General features: G+C 47.2%; 1 protein-coding gene across 1 annotated transcript in view; it reads left to right on the top strand.

The window, feature by feature from the left end:
* Window positions 1–10,399: 10,399 nt before the first annotated feature.
* Oxsr1 (oxidative stress responsive kinase 1) overlaps window positions 10,400–15,528 on the top strand; it is a 95,288-nt gene continuing 90,159 nt past the window's right edge. Inside the window, exon 1 of the mRNA XM_021206890.1 lies at window positions 10,400–10,822. Within this exon, the coding sequence (XP_021062549.1) occupies window positions 10,753–10,822 (70 nt within the window). The 5' untranslated portion in view covers window positions 10,400–10,752. The remainder of the gene's footprint in view (window positions 10,823–15,528) is intronic.

Genomic DNA, 15,528 nt, shown 5'->3' with positions numbered 1-15,528 from the left:
TCTCTCTCTCACACACACACACACAAGCACACAGCTAGAGGCTGCACACGCTCTGCATTCTCTTGCACACTCTGCTTTTCTCCTATGTGTTTTTCTTTTCTCGGACTCCCCCCCGAACTCCTATGTACCTCTGTGAGTTCCCCTTTCACCCTCTCTCTCTCTCTCTCTCTCTCTCTCACACACACACACACACACACACACACATCCTCTCTCACACCCTCTCTCACATTCTCTCCACTCACCTCACGCACACCTCATGCACACCTCACTGCCTCCACTTGCTCTCTCGCCTTTAACTTGCCCCAGTCTTTTACTGTTACTCCAAAAAGCAGGTATAAAAAAGGACGTTGTGGAGCTGGGCGTGGTGGCGCACGCCTTTAATCCCAGCTCTCGGGAGGCAGAGGCAGGTGGATTTCTGAGTTCGAGGCCAGCCTGGGCTACAGAGTGAGTTCCAGGACAGCCAAGGCTACACAGAGAAACCCTGTCTCGAAAACAACAACAACAACAACAACAACAACAACAACAAAAGACATTGTGTAATCATTGCCAAATCAAATTAAAAAAAAAAAAACCAGACCATTCCACATCCCACAAAGAATCAAGAATTACAATTGTTCCCCAAAGTTTCAAGCTTCTCCTATTCCCAGGCCTTTGGACAAAATAATAATGATTGCAAACTTTATCTTATTATACTTCAGAACTCAGAGCTCTGATGTCAGCTACTTGCATTTTCTTGTGAAGCGCTAATGATAAATGACATGGGCAAAGCTGCCCAGCAGTGACCAGAACGAATCAAGTTAACCCTAACTCAGTAGTTCCGAGAGCTTTCTACTTCTGTACATGGCACACGGTGACGCTTCCTAAGAGTCCCAGTGTTTTGACTCAATATTACTAGTATATAATTTTATGTATTCTATAATTTCTTATCCAGGAATCACTCTTAAATGTTGTACAAAACTTATTTCATAACTTCAATAGCTTTTTCCTTTCTCAGGGTCTGTACTGGCTAGTTTTGTGTCAACTTGACATAGGCTGGAGTTATCACAGAGAAAGGAGCTTCAGTTGGGGAAATGCCTACACGAGATCCAGCTGTAAGGCATTTTCTCAATTAGTGATCAAGGGGGGAGGTCCCCTTGTGAGTGGTGCCATCTCTGGGCTGGTAGTCTTGGTTCTATAATAGAGCAGGCTGAGCAACCCAGGGGAAGCAAGCCAGTAAGTAACATCCCTCCATGGCCTCTGCATCAGCTCCTACTTCCTGACCTGCTTGAGTTCAGTCCTGACTTCCTTGGTGATGAACAGCAGTATGGAAGTGTAAGCTGAATAAACCCTTTCCTCCCCAACTTGCTTCTTGGTCACAATGTTTGTGCAGGAATAGAATCCCTGACTAAGACCGGGTCCCAATGTTGGTTCTATTTCACTTTCTAATAATTTCTTCAAACTTTCTTTGCAAGTCAAGCATTAACCTGGAACTACCATTGTGCAGTTATTATATTGTTTCCGAGATGAGAGCACATAGCATGCACCTGGGCCATTAGGACTGTGCTGTGCTGTGTGTGCTGTGTTGTGCTGTGCCCCTGTGCCTAAATTTTTAATTGTTTAAGAATCATTTCATCAAGGAACATCTAGTTTCACAGAATTCACCAGAGCAGAAGGAGAAAGAAATAGGAAAGTCAAATATAATAGAATAATTATGCACACCAGGGCCAACTGAAAAGCAGTCACACACAAATGAAATCTATACAGCCATTGTCCAGGGCTAAGGTTAAGAGAATTGGGAACAACTGGGTTTTTTTGTTTGTTTGATTTGTTTGTTTGTTTTCGAGACAGGGTTTCTCTGTGTAGCCCTGGCTATCATGGAATTCACTCTGTAGACCAGGCTGGCCTCGAACTCAGAAATCCACCTGCCTCTGCCTCCCGAGTGCTGGGATTAAAGGCGTGTGCCACCATGCCCGGCTGGGAACAAATGTTTTGTTTGTTTGTTTGTTTGTTTGTTTTGTTTTACAAAGAGCTGCTGTGGGCTACTGAGAGGTCTCCATCCTGGCCTACTGCAGGCAGACCCTCATTTCAGATGGCAGGTCTCCTGGAGAAATGTGTCTCCTGCTTCCCAGGGTCCCAGACACTATTCTTTTTTTTACAAGGAGCTGTCTCGGACTTCTGAGATGTCTCCATCCCGGCCTGCTGTGGGCAGTCCCTGTCATGGTATGCTGTCCCCAACATCTGACCAGCATTCTGAGGGTGAGGTTCTATGCTCATTCTCAGTTATCAGCATGGCTGAATAGAGAAGGGATTTTTTTTTTCAAGTTGCTTTTTTTTTCTTCACAGATTTTTTTTTAAATCACATCTCTGAGTATCTTAGGGCTTTATTGCTGTGAATAGACACCATGATCAAGGCAACTCTTATAAGGATAACATTTAATTGGGGCAGGCTTATAGGTTCAGAGATTCAGCCCATTATCATCAAGGTGGGAGCATGGCAGCATCCAGGTAGGCATGGTAGGCATGGTGCAGGAGGTGTTGAGAATTCCACATCTTCATCTAAAGGTTGATAGCAGAATACTGACTTCCAAACCACCACACTGAGAACATTAAGTTATGCAGTAGGTGTCTCAGAGATTCCAGGTTGAGAAGCTCTGACCCATACATCGGGGTCAACATTCTTTGGTTTTGTTTTGTTTTTTGTTTTTTTCGAGACAGGGTTTCTCTGTGTAGCCCTGGCTGTCCTGGAACTCACTCTGTAGACCAGGCTGGCCTCGAACTCAGAAATCCGCCTGCCTCTGCCTCCCGAGTGCTGGGATTAAAGGCATGTGCCACCACGCCCGGCTCAGCATCAACATTCTTCTTCAGGCTGTGTATTATGATTTCCCTCAGCACTAGCTCCTATGGTCTGAGTACATGACTTGGCCAAGTCATATGCCCTAACCAGATTCAGTGAAGCCTCTGAAAAATTTCAGGATGCTGAGCACAGAAGGTTGAGTTCTGGGGACTGGGAGCACAGACGTGTAAACTGGAGGGGAGCTGGTGGCAGCACTTGGGAGCCCTGTGTCAAGCCTCGCTGCTTGAGTTTTCAGACATGTACACCAGCAGGTGCTCTGTGTAAATAAGTCTAGGTAGTGTGCAAATCATGCGTTTTCTCTGTATCTCTTCCTCTTCTATTGGGCTCTAAGCCTCAAGATCCTGGCGGACCTTGGAGGACTGTGGGTCCCTGAGTTTGCTGATGGGCCAGCACCTGCAGATTTAAATGTAGGAGGAGAAGGCAGAGGTATTTACAGAACTGTTGCCTCTCCTGTCAAGGGACTACTGATGACTGCTCTTTAAGTATGCTCAAAGGCCACACTTCAGGTGCTTCTCCACACCCATCCCTCTGCTTCTAGAAGACCTCATCCTGGGATCACTTGGGGTTTCTCCGGATCATCCAGTTTGGAGGGGTTCCACTCATTCTCGACTTGTCCCTCAGTCTTCCTTTGTCCTGCCTATCCTTGGCAAACAGCTCCCTTGCCAAACTTTTCTCAAGTTATCCACTTTGATGCTGCCATTTATTTCTCACTGGTACCCGATGCAGCAGTCATTGGTATAGGGAATGGCCTGAAGATGGGATTCTGGAATGGAGTTGATCACACATGTTCTGTTGGAAAGTGACAACCTGGCCATCCACAGCATCATCAAAGAAAGGAAAGCTCACACCAGGGGTATGGGTGGTGAGCAAGCCAGACTATCTGAGCACCAGTTCCAGGAGCTACCTGCTACAAGGATCCATCAAGTTGGACTGGCACCTCAAGCTCCCATTGTGCAATGGAAGTGTTATGTTCTGAGCTTATCCAAAGGCACAAGGAACTCTTCTTACCCACAATCCCACCGCCTATGTCTCCACCCGTGCCTTGAAAGGAACATGCTTCACCAGTTACTGGAGGAAAAGAAAGCACAGGTTTCACTCAGAGAGGAATCTTACAACTCTCGTCGGCAGCCTCCTCTGGAGTGGCTTGAGCAGCCAGTTGTGGAAGTCTGGCTCTGGTGGAACAGCATTGCTGCAGATGGAGAGCCAGGGTGGGATGGAAAATCGTGCCAGGAAGTTTGGTAAGATAGAGCATGTTGAGACCCGGACACTCAGCGTGTCTTAAGCCAGGAATCTGTCAGAGAGCTGGGAGTCGCCTGAGCCTTGGGTGTGTGCCCATTGAGTCTCCCTTATCAAACTTCCTGACATGGTTTTATGTCCCACAGTCCCGATCTGATTTACTCATGGGTAATGATCAATGGGTATATTAGCTGGTCAGGGATTCAGAAAGGACTGACTCAAAGACCAATGACAAGGAGGGTGGGGGCGGGGGGGTGAGGTCTGTAGATGGATTGTTCACAGTGTCCCACATAAATGCTTATCCAGTGGCATTTCTTGGGAAGACTCTCAGGCATCAGGAGATGACTCCACCTGGAGACATCAGTTGGCCTCATTCTCAGATGTGCTAGTATTTGCTGTTAGGTCTGTTTATAAAGAGATCATAGTGCCAGGGAAAGGGACCATGGTGGCATCACAACACAGATTTCTTTCTGGTTAAAGAGGTGGACATTTAGTCAGAAGCAATGAAAAAAGGGGGCTGGAGAGATGGCTTAGTGGTCTGAGCACCATTGTTCCTCTGGAGGATCCAGGTTTGATTTCCAGCATACACGTAGGGGCCCAACCATCCATAACTCCAGTTCCAGGGAACTCAATGCTCTCTCATGGCCTCAAGGGCCATACACATGGTGCACGGACATACACGCAGGCTTCAAGTACTCATATATATAAAATAAAGTAAATGAGTCTTAAGAAAAAGGAATGAAAGGATAGATTTAAGGAAATGAGTGAGATATTCTGATAAGGAGTAATCTGGAAGAGTTGGCTTAATCTGAAGGGCAGTTGTTTTTATGAGGTGAAGTCATGGGGTTGAGCCTTGAAGTGAGTCTGAAGAGTTTATGGGAGATCCCCTTGCAACTCCCTACTGAGGTATGAGAAAATATGAAGGCTCTGATGAGAGAAGGTGCTAGATAAGGACTAGAGGAAAGGGCCCCATGGACCATAGGACCTAGAAGGAAGGCCCCCAAGGATGTCAGGGACCTAGAAGGCGGGCCCCCAAGGATCTCAGGGACCTTCCCATTTTGTTTTATTTTATCTAAGAGTTTCTTGTATAAGTCAAGCCTCGAACTTGCTGAGTAGCCAAGAGCTTTGAACTTTTTTTTTTAAGATTTATTTATTTATTATATGTAAGTACACTGTAGCTGTCTTCAGACACTCCAGAAGAGGGAGTCAGATCTCCTTACAGATGGTTGTGAGCCACCATGTGGTTGCTGGGATTCGAACTTAGGACCTTCGGAAGAGCAGTCAGTGCTCTTACCTGCTGAGCCATCTCACAAGCCCGAGCTTTGAACTTCTGATTGTCCTGCCCCACTATAGGGATTAGAGGGCTGTACCAGTTGATTTTGTGTCAACTCGACACAAGCTAGAGTCAACAGAGAGCAAGGAACCTTAGTTGAGAAAATGCCTCCATAAGATCCAGCTGTATGGCATTTTTTTCTATTAATGATCAGTGGGGGAGGGCCCAGCCTATTGTGGGTGGTGCCATCTCTGGACTGGTAGTCCTGGGTTCTATAAGGAAGCAGGCTGACCGAGCCAAGGACAGGAAGTTTGGGGAAGCAAGCCAGTGAACAGCATCCCTCTATGGCCTCTGCATCAGTTCCTGCCTCCAGGATCCTGCCATGACTTCTTTCAGTGGTGAACAGTGCTGTGGAAGTGTAAGCCAAATCAACCCTCCCCTCTCCAACTTGTTTTTCGGTTATGGTGCTTTGTCCCAGCAACAGAAACACCGAGACAAGGGCTGTGCCACCATGCCTGGGATCCTCTGTCTGTCTGTCTGTCTGATGGTGCTCGTACTTTGTTTCTACCTTCTTTGAGAGTCCTTTAAGCTATTTTCACATGGCTGTGGTATATTTCTGCTGCTATACAGTACCAATTATCTTAATAGTTTCACATTTTACTAGTGCGGTTTCCTTACTTCCCCATTCTTTTCAATGTTGCTGTAGGTATTCTTGGATATGTTGCTTAAAATAGATGCAAAAGAGTTTATCTTGGCTGTAGATGTACAATGGGGTTTGGGGTTTGGAGCAGAAGCATGGTTTTGACTTTGCCAAGATAATCAAACTGTTTTCCAAATTCACATTCCAATTAGTCAAGGATGAGAGTTTCTGTTGTCTTTCATTTTGGCAAGCATGTAATATTATCTCTTTTAAAATTGTTTATCTGGAGAATGGTGAAATATCTACTTCAGTTACACACACACACACACACACACACACACACGATGTGTATGTCTCAATCATCCCAGCCCATCCTGTCCCGGAACTTTCTATATGCTGCTGTGATTTAAATCAACTTGGAGAAGAGATGGTTTACTTGTCTTACGGAGTTACTTATCACGGAGGGAAGCCAATACAGGAACTCAAGACAGGAATCTGGGGGCAGGAACAGAAGCAGAGGCCTTGGGAATGATGCCACAAGAAGCATCATAACGAGGTTTGATTTATTATCTACTGAGATGGTCTCATGGCGGCCAGGCTGACGGTGCATTCGCCAATACAGCTGAGGGTGACCTTGCTCTCTTGCTTCCACTTCTCAAATTCTGGGATTACAAGAATCTGCCACCATGCCCAGCTTTGAAGTAGGTTTATATATTTACTTGTTTTTGAGCACAGTGAATATAGGTTGCATGAGAATGAGTTCCTGAAAATAGGACGAGCACAGAGGGAGGAGTGAAGTAAGTAGGCTTTAAGGCCTACTAAACCTGTGATAGGCACTGCCACCTCAACCAAACATTTCCCATTTTGTGTTCAATTAGCCTGAATTAATTAAGCTGCTGTGGTGCAAGGTTGGAAGAACCCGGCACTCCTCTCTAGCTCAGAGCCCAGTTTGATGCTGAGACTCCACTGTGGGCATGGACTCATTATTTGTCCCCTACAATTCCCTTTACACCTACCCTGCACGTCCTAACTGTCTGTCCCTGTGGACATTTGTGATCTGGATTCACCAAGATGACAGTCCCTCACTGGGCTCCAGATTCCTAGCTTAGGTGCATTCCCACACAGTCAGTTCATGTGGTTGATCAACAAACACTCTGACGTAACATGTTCTTCTGTAGGGTGTTATGCCAAACACAAAGCAGGGAGCATGCCCAAGTGGGGTATGGTTATTGTCTCTTCTCGTGAGAAGGGATGACATCACATTTCATGTAACATGTAATAAGGACTCTATGGGAGGGATAGATCCAGCAGTCTATAATTGATTGGCCCCTGGCCTGATAGGGAATTGAGAAAAACAGTTCATGTCACAGGCATGACATTGTGCTTTAAAAAAATATATATTCATAGCCCGGCAGTGGTGGCGCATACCTTTAATCCCAGCACTTGGGAGGCAGAGACAGGCGGATTTCTGAGTTCGAGGCCAGCCTGGTCTACAAAGTGAGTTCCAGGACAGCCAAGGCTACACAGAGAAACCCTGTCTCGAAAAACCAAAAAAAAAAAAAAAAAAAAACAAAAAAAAAAAAAAAAAAAACCAAAAAAAAAAAAAAAATCATAGGGGCTGTAGCTCAGTGGTTCAGTGCCTACCCAGTCCCTGGTTCAATCCCTGGTATTGCCAGAAAGGGAAAAAAAATTCAGATTCGTCATAGGGGTTACCCACTAATTTCTAGACTTCAAAAGCAGCTTTACTTAAAAAGCCCATAAACCTTGAATTCTAAGCATTACGTACCTATGTGTTGTTACCCAAGACATCACTGGTCTTGAAATCTGTCTTTCCCTCTCCATTCTTCAGATGCTAATGGCAAAACTCAGTGCATGCAGCTGCTTAAATGAGAAGGCATGAATATTCTTTACATGTGGTTTCTCAGTCCAGGGATAGATGGTGGTAGGTCATGTTCTTTGGCCTGTTGCAGACGTTACCTTCTGAGAGTCTTGGTACATGAAACACATCTGTAGCTGCCTGTGTGCTCTCTGAACCCACAAGCATGCTTTTCCAGGCACGGTGGGAGAGTTAACACTATAAGGGCAAAGATATTCCTGATTAATATCTCTCCTTCTGTGTGGTCCTGAGGATTGGCCTTCATGAATGCTAGGTTAGTAAGAACTCTACAGTCAGCCACACTCTCAGCCCCTTCCTTGTCTCTCATCTCTCTCTCTCTTTTTTGGTTTTTCAAGCCAGGATTTCTCTGTGTAGCCCTGGTTGTCCTGGAACTCGCTCTGTAGACCAGGCTGGCCTGGAACCGGAGATCTACCTGCCTCCATCTCCTGAGTGCTGGGATTAGAGACATATGCCATCACCATCTGGCTGTGTTCTCTGGTTTTCTAGGTTACACACAGAAGAATGAAGCCCATCGCCCGCACACTAAGCCCTCATTAATATATCCATCAACACTTACCCTTCTCTTTCCTCAACTCTCCCATTCTTTAGAGAGCCTCTGCAGGTCCCCCAAGTAAACCCTGCACTCAAATTCCGGTCTCAGCGCCTGATTTGGGAGGAAGGGAACATGAAGCAACACAGGAATACCTTTGAGAATGTGAGAAAAACAGATTTGCCTCCTGTGAAAAATATGCCATACTCTCAAGGAACCAGGGTGGGATGTGGGGAATATTTGGATATAAGGATCAGGGTTCCAGAACTATTCCATGTTTCCTTTCCTCTCTTCCGCTAAATGATTATCAAGGGAGTCATAAGCATAAGTGGAAGAAACCATATATTTTTTTTTTTTTTTTTAACACAGGGTTTCAGGGTTTCTGTGTAGTCCTGGCTGTCCTGGAACTCACTCTGTAGACCAGGCTGGCCTCAAACTCAGAAATCTGCCTGTCTCTGTCTCCCAAGTGCTGGGATTAAAGGTGTGCACCACAACTTCCCGGCGAAAACTATAATTTTACTAATAGTTTCAAAAATACTTAAAATCTCCTATTTAAAGCACACTTTACATAGCTGCTCCGTTTGCTCAGGGTTCGCTGAGGTGACGTCACGGCGTCACGGTCACACCCTCGAGACGTGCAAGCCGCGCCTTTCCTGTATGGTGCTTTATGATTTATAAGTACTTATTTTTAAGTTTTATTTATTTTATGTACATGAGTGCATTGTGGTTCTCCTGGGACACACCAGAGGAGGGCATTGGATCCCATTTCAGATGGTTGTGAGCCACCATGTGGTTGCTGGGAATTGAACTCAGGACCTCTGGAAGAGCAGTCAGTGCTCTTAACCACTGAGTCATTTCTCCAGCCCTGAAACAAATTTCTACAGCAAGACCTTGCACCTTTGCCGGGACTGGAATATTCTGCCCTCCCATTTTCTGTTTGTTGAGATCACTTTAGCCCTGTAAGGTCTGGCCCAAATGGGCCCTCTTCCTGAGATGTTCTACAAGTCCTATCAACCAGACGTGCTCATGGCCTTCCCGCCGGAGAGCTCAGCAGTGGTGCTCAGCTGAACACTTTCTCCGCAGCGACGCTGTCCAGGTTGATGTTTTAATGTTTTGTTTCACCAAAGCGCGATCTTCTAAGGCCAAGAAAACGGAGCTTCTTTCTGTGAAGATGACAAAAGCCAGGGTTGGGGGGCTAGAGCTGACCCTCAAGTCGCGTGACTGAAACCTCACTGAACAGTCTCGGCGCTGTCTGGGCATAGACAACTAACTTAGGTCCCCGAGGCAGGTGCAGTCCCTTTAGACCCGAAGCTGAGAAAAGACAGAACCAGCTCCCTCCCGGATCCTGGAGGCGGCGCTGCGTACTTCCGCCTTGGGAAAAAAAAAAAAAATGTCATCACGGGCCGAGCTTCCGGCTCCACTCGGGAGCCGCAAGACCTTTTATCCTAGTTGGCCTTCATCCGCGCACCCCACCCGGCCGCTCCCTCCGGCTTCTCCACACCCTGGGGCGCGGTTCGCACGTCTCGAGGGTGTGACCGTGACGCCGTGACGTCACCTCAGCGAACCCGGTCCTGAAAGGTTTTGGCGCTCGGTGGGAGCAGCGAGTCAAGCTCCCGGAGGCGGGACTAACGTGTGACTGATGTCTACACGCCCCAGTTGCCGTTCTCCTGCTTTCTCAAACCAACCAATGAATGCAAAGCAGGGAGGGCAACGCCCCTCCCTCAGCCGCTAGAGGAAGCGCCGCTCCTTCGGTTTGGCACTCAGTGGCCGCCATGCTTGGTGTGGCTCCTCGTTCTGAGGCAGTTTGCTTTCTTTTGGCTTTCAGACGCCCTCAGTGAGCTCCTCCACGGGCACTTCTTCCCTCTAACTATCGACTTCCACTCTCTCCGGCTTCCTTCTCGCTTGCCTCTTGTCCGGCCACACTCAAGATGGCGGCCGGAGGCGGCGGGCCGCGGCCAGGCTTCCCCGGCGTGGTGACGTCAGCGCGCTGCGTGCCGGCAGGTGGAGGGAGAAGGGAAAGTTTGGCCCGTGCTTGGGGTTCGGGTGGAGGGCGGGACGGAGGGGCAGGGCCGGCTGGAAGCTTGTTTCGCGGTGCCGCGGAGATTGAGGCCGGCTCGTGGGCTGGGCCGGGGACTGCGGGACGCGGAGCCGCGGGAGGCGAGGTCGGCCGCAGCCGCGCGTCCCCGCCTCGGGGCCGCGCTTGACCCGCGCGCCCCGGCGTCGTGCGCCCCAAGGCTGGGCCAAGCGGCGGGTTGGGGGCGGCGGCTGGGCGTGGGGAGGCGCGCGGCGAGGTGACCCGAGAACCCCCAGCGTGAGGAGCACGGAGCTAGGCGCTGCAGTCGTCATGTCGGAGGACTCGAGCGCCCTGCCCTGGTCCATCAACAGGGACGACTACGAGCTGCAGGAGGTGATAGGTGAGAGCCGAGGGGCGACGCGCGGGGGTTCTGGGGGGTGCTGGGCACTGGTGCGAGGCGTGCGCCTAGGGTGGGGCTTCCTTCGGAGGGAGAAGCGTACCTGAGACAGATGCGTCCTGTGCCGAAGAGCCATGTGGATGGGCGGCAGGCCTGGCCCAGGCGGCACTAGGGTTCGTGGGCAGAGCCGCGTGGCTCTGGGATTGTGGGCTATGTGCACTTGAGTCCATCACTGCATCCACGCGACGACGCACTATTTCGCAGGGCTGATGGGAAGCTGCAGGTACCCGGTGCCGAGCAGGTTAGACCCGCCTCTGGCTCCTTACAACTGACTTCTCTGATCCCGGAGGTCGACGTCAACTACATAGAAAGAATGGAAAGAGCGGTAACAGGTCTCAGTAGGTGGCCGGAAGGAAATGGGCAAGATGTTATAATAAGGAGCGGTTTGGACAAGTTACGCGATTTCAAGGAAAAGTTGAGACCTCAAGTGAGTCGGGAGGAAGATCGCCTTTCCCCCTCCATTGAGGAATAAGAAAATACATAGACTCTGAGGAGAGAGAAAGTGCTCGATAAGTTGGGGGACCAGAAAGAGGGCACACGTTGGTCTCAGGGACCATTAAAGCTATGGTAAAGATTTGGAGTTTCAAGTTGTGCTTGGAGGGCTTCAGCTAGGGACCATGGCTCGCTCCATAAATCTGGCTACTACGTGTGAAGTGGCCCTGAATAAGATCCGAGAATACCAGTTGGTCGACACCAAGCATGGATTGTCACTCAGCTGCATTGTGCTTGAGGTTTGGCGGCTAGGGATGAGGGGGAATTTGTAGCACAGCTGTAATGCAGTGACCATAGAAATCGAAGGGAATGGGTTTAGCAAAACAAAGGCTTAATCGGCAGATCCCCCCCCCCGAATGTTGGAAGAAGTCTGTCTACACTGATAGCATTTTGCCTTAAAATTAGCTTTACAATAGAGACCAGCCAAAAATCCCAGAGCTTCCTTAAAGGTGCCAGTGTTTATTTCACTGTTTGTGTTAAGAAGAACAGAAACAAAAAAGCCACCAAATTTCTTTGTAGGTCTGTGTGTGTGTGCTCTGTGTAGGTTTATGTGTTTGTGTAAAGGCTAGCATTTCACGTTCTTTTTTGTTTGTTTGTTTGTTTGTTTTTGAGACAGGGTTTCTCTGTGTAGCCCTGGCTGTCCTGGAACTTACTCTGTAGACCAGGCTGGCCTCCAACTCAGAAATCCGCCTGCCTCTGCCTCCCAAGTGCTGGGATTAAAGGTGTGCGCCACCACGGCCCGGCTTTCACGAGCTTTTTGATCAGTCTCATTAGTTGATCGGGAACTTACCATTTGACTAGGCAGACTGGTTCCTAAGACTCCTGAGTCCTCCTGTCTGCCTGGAAGCAGTTAGATTTCAGGCTCTTTCCAGGATCCCTGGGTTTCACACTTCACATGGGAGCTGGGGATCCAAACTCAGGCTGCTAGTGCTCACTCAGCACTCACTCTACACTGAGCTATCTCCCCAGCCCCCCATTTTTTTTTAAAGGCAGGTCTCAGGTTGCTCAACTTGGAATCAGATTTGCTGTGTAGCTGAGACCGCTGCCATTTCTCTACATTTCAGCTTTATGCTTTCTCTGCTAAGCCTGATGACCTGAGTTCCATTCCTGGGACCCTAGTGGAAGAAGGAGAAACTTATAGTCCTCCCCCCCCACCCAGTGCAATGAAACATAAAAGATGCTTCATCTGTAAGTCACTTCATAGGTCTGTTCTTGCTGCATGTTGGGTCTTTGACATGTACTGGTTGAACTAGGTACAGCTCTGTTTTTGCAAAGACTCTCTTGATTGGTTGTTTCTTGGGACCTTAACCTTACTTTCACAATGAAGGAAGGGTTTAAATGGGAGACTCCAGAATGATGTCAGAAAAATAAAGAAAGGGGATTATTCTGGAAGAGTAACATTGTTCTTTCCTTCTGGTGGTGTATGCATCCCTTCTGGTTGTCTACAGCCTAACTGGGGTCAGAGGACTGGTTATAGCTATCATCCCTGATGCTTCTGCTGGGGTCAGAGGACTGGTTATAATTACCATCCCTGATGCTTCTGCTGGGGTCAGAGGACTGGTTATANNTACCATCCCTGATGCTTCTGCTGGGGTCAGAGGACTGGTTATAGNTANCATCCCTGGTGCTTCTGCTGGGGTCAGAGGACTGGTTATAGTTACCATCCCTGATGCTTTTGCTCTTCAGCTACAAACTCTTGAGAGCTGCAAGGGCTGTGGCGATGTAGTGACACTAAGTTTGCCTAATGATAACTATAGAACAGGATGTCTTAGTGGGCAGTACAGAGGGAGTCTGGTAGTTCTGAGAGTGGATTCTCACCCCACTTATGGAGTGGTTCATGGTTCATCACAGGTTAAGAATGCCAGTGTGATTTGGTCATCTTTTACAAAACAACCTGCCAGCTGGAGAGATGGCTTAGAAGTTAAGAGCATTTACTACTCTTTAAGAGAACCTGAGTTTGGTTCCTAGCACCAATATCAGGTGCCTCACAGCTGTCTGTAATAGAAGCTTGGAGAGATCTGATGTCTGCTTCTGGTCTCAAGCACCTGTATATACGTGACATTTGAATATAGATATACACATATACACAGGAATGAAAAATAAATCTTTTACCATGAGTTTCAGTCATAACATGATTTTTCCTTTTAGTATGTTTACTGTGTAACCATTACATCATCCAGCTTTAGATTATTCCCGTCATCCTAGTGGGATTCTTTTGTGCTTCCTGCTCCCAGTCCCGGGCAACCACACATTTATTTTTGCCTATTGGTTGTCTTTTCTGGACATTTTACTTAAATAGGATCCTAAATAATGTGACCTTTGGTGTTTGGCTTCTGTCACATAGCACACTATTTTTAAGAGTTTGTGAATGTATAATTTATACCCCATAAAATAACTTGATTAAAGTGTACAGTTCAGTAATATCTTAGTTAAATTTACAGAGTTGTTCTGTCATCACCACAATCCAGTTTTAGAACATTTCTCTCATTCCAAAACGATGCCTCATGTTCATTTGCAGTAGTAACTCCCTGTTCCACCCCAGCCCCAGGCAGCTAAAACCTTACTTTCTGTCTGTATAGATTTTCCCTCTGGACATTTCATATAGGAGTAATCATATAATGTGTACTCCTTGGTATTTGTCATCTTACTCTGCATACTTGCTGAGGTTCAACCATGTCCCATAGCACGTAGTAACAGTTGTTCATAGTTCCTTTGAATTGGACGGCAGTTGATGGGAATTGGGTTGTTTCTCTTCCTTGGCTGTTGGGGTTAGGGATAAACCTGTTTGTATTCATGTCAAGTCTTATTGGACAATGTTTTATTTTCCTTGTAGAAACCCAGGAGTAGAATTGCAAGGTCACAATAGTAAGTTCTACTTCTCTCTGTAAACCACCAACATGTTCAGAGTGCTTGCACCATTTTACATTCTTCTGCTTTGTGTGAGAATTACCATTTCTCTACAACTTAGCAGCCTGCAGCTTGTCTTCTTTTGTATGTATGACTGTATCGTATGTTCAGGGTAGCACCAGGGCCTCACACATGCTAAACGTGTGCTTTGCTGCTGAAGTACATGGCTAGCCCTGTCTCTGGTTATCGCTGTTGTAGTGGGTGTGAATTGGTCCCTTACTCCATTTCTCTGAGGACTAATGGTGGTGAAGATGGTTCTATGTGCTTGCTTAGACTTTCACACACTCACCTTGACTTCTCTTACTTGGGTTGTACTTCGGTACTTTTTAGAGGTAAGGCTCCCCTCTGGAGCCCGGGCTAGTCTCAATTGGTAGCAGGTTTTTTTTTTCTTTCTTTTTTTTTTTTTTTCCCCCTCCCACTCATCCTCCCTCCCTGCCTTCTTCCCTCCGCCCCTCCCTTTCCATTTTTCCTTTTCCTTTTCCTTTCCCTTTCTTTTTTTTCTCCTCTGATAAAAGGTTTTACCATGTAGCTCTGGCTGTCCTGGAACTCCCTATATAGGCCAGACTGGCCTCGAATTCACAGAAATCTTCTTGCCTCTGCTTCCCCTGGGATTAAAGGTATGCTAACATGCCTGGCTCTAGAAATTTTGATTAATTTTTTTTATTATTATTAATTTATTTTGAGACAGGGCCTAGCTATGTAGTTCTGACTGGTCTGGAACTTGCCTAGGTAGATCAGGCCATCCTGGAACTTGAGGCGATCCTCCTGCCTCTGCCTCCACCTCTGCCTCCAGACATTGGGATTATAGGCCTCAGCCTGGCTAAAAATTTTATATTTTAAGGAAGTTTCTTTTTATATTGATTTTGCTTTTGGTGTAGATATATCTAAGACATCTGTACTAACCCAATATCATAGAGATGTTTTGATACTTTAAGTATTGTAAGTGTAGCTGTGACATCTAAGTCTCTGATACATTTTGAGTATATATATATATATATATTTTTTGGTATGGTGAGAGATAAAGTAAACTACCTTCTTGTGTACTCATTGAGATGTAGAAGATGAGAGAACAGCTTTTAGGAATCTCCTCCCTCTCCCTCTCTCTCCCTCCCCCTCCCTCCCTCCCTCTCCCCCTCTCTCCCTCCCTCCCTCCCCCCCACGTTGGTTCTGGGGATCAGATTCAAGTCATCAGGTACCTTTACCCTGTGGGCCTTCTCATTGGCCCCTTGTTCTCCTTTATGGTAAAACAA

This window comes from Mus pahari, chromosome 10 (genome assembly GCF_900095145.1).
Source record: "Mus pahari chromosome 10, PAHARI_EIJ_v1.1, whole genome shotgun sequence".
NCBI classification, from domain to species: Eukaryota; Metazoa; Chordata; class Mammalia; order Rodentia; family Muridae; genus Mus; species Mus pahari.
Note: the sequence above shows the minus strand (reverse complement) of the source record. Positions and strands in the feature narration are given on the sequence as shown.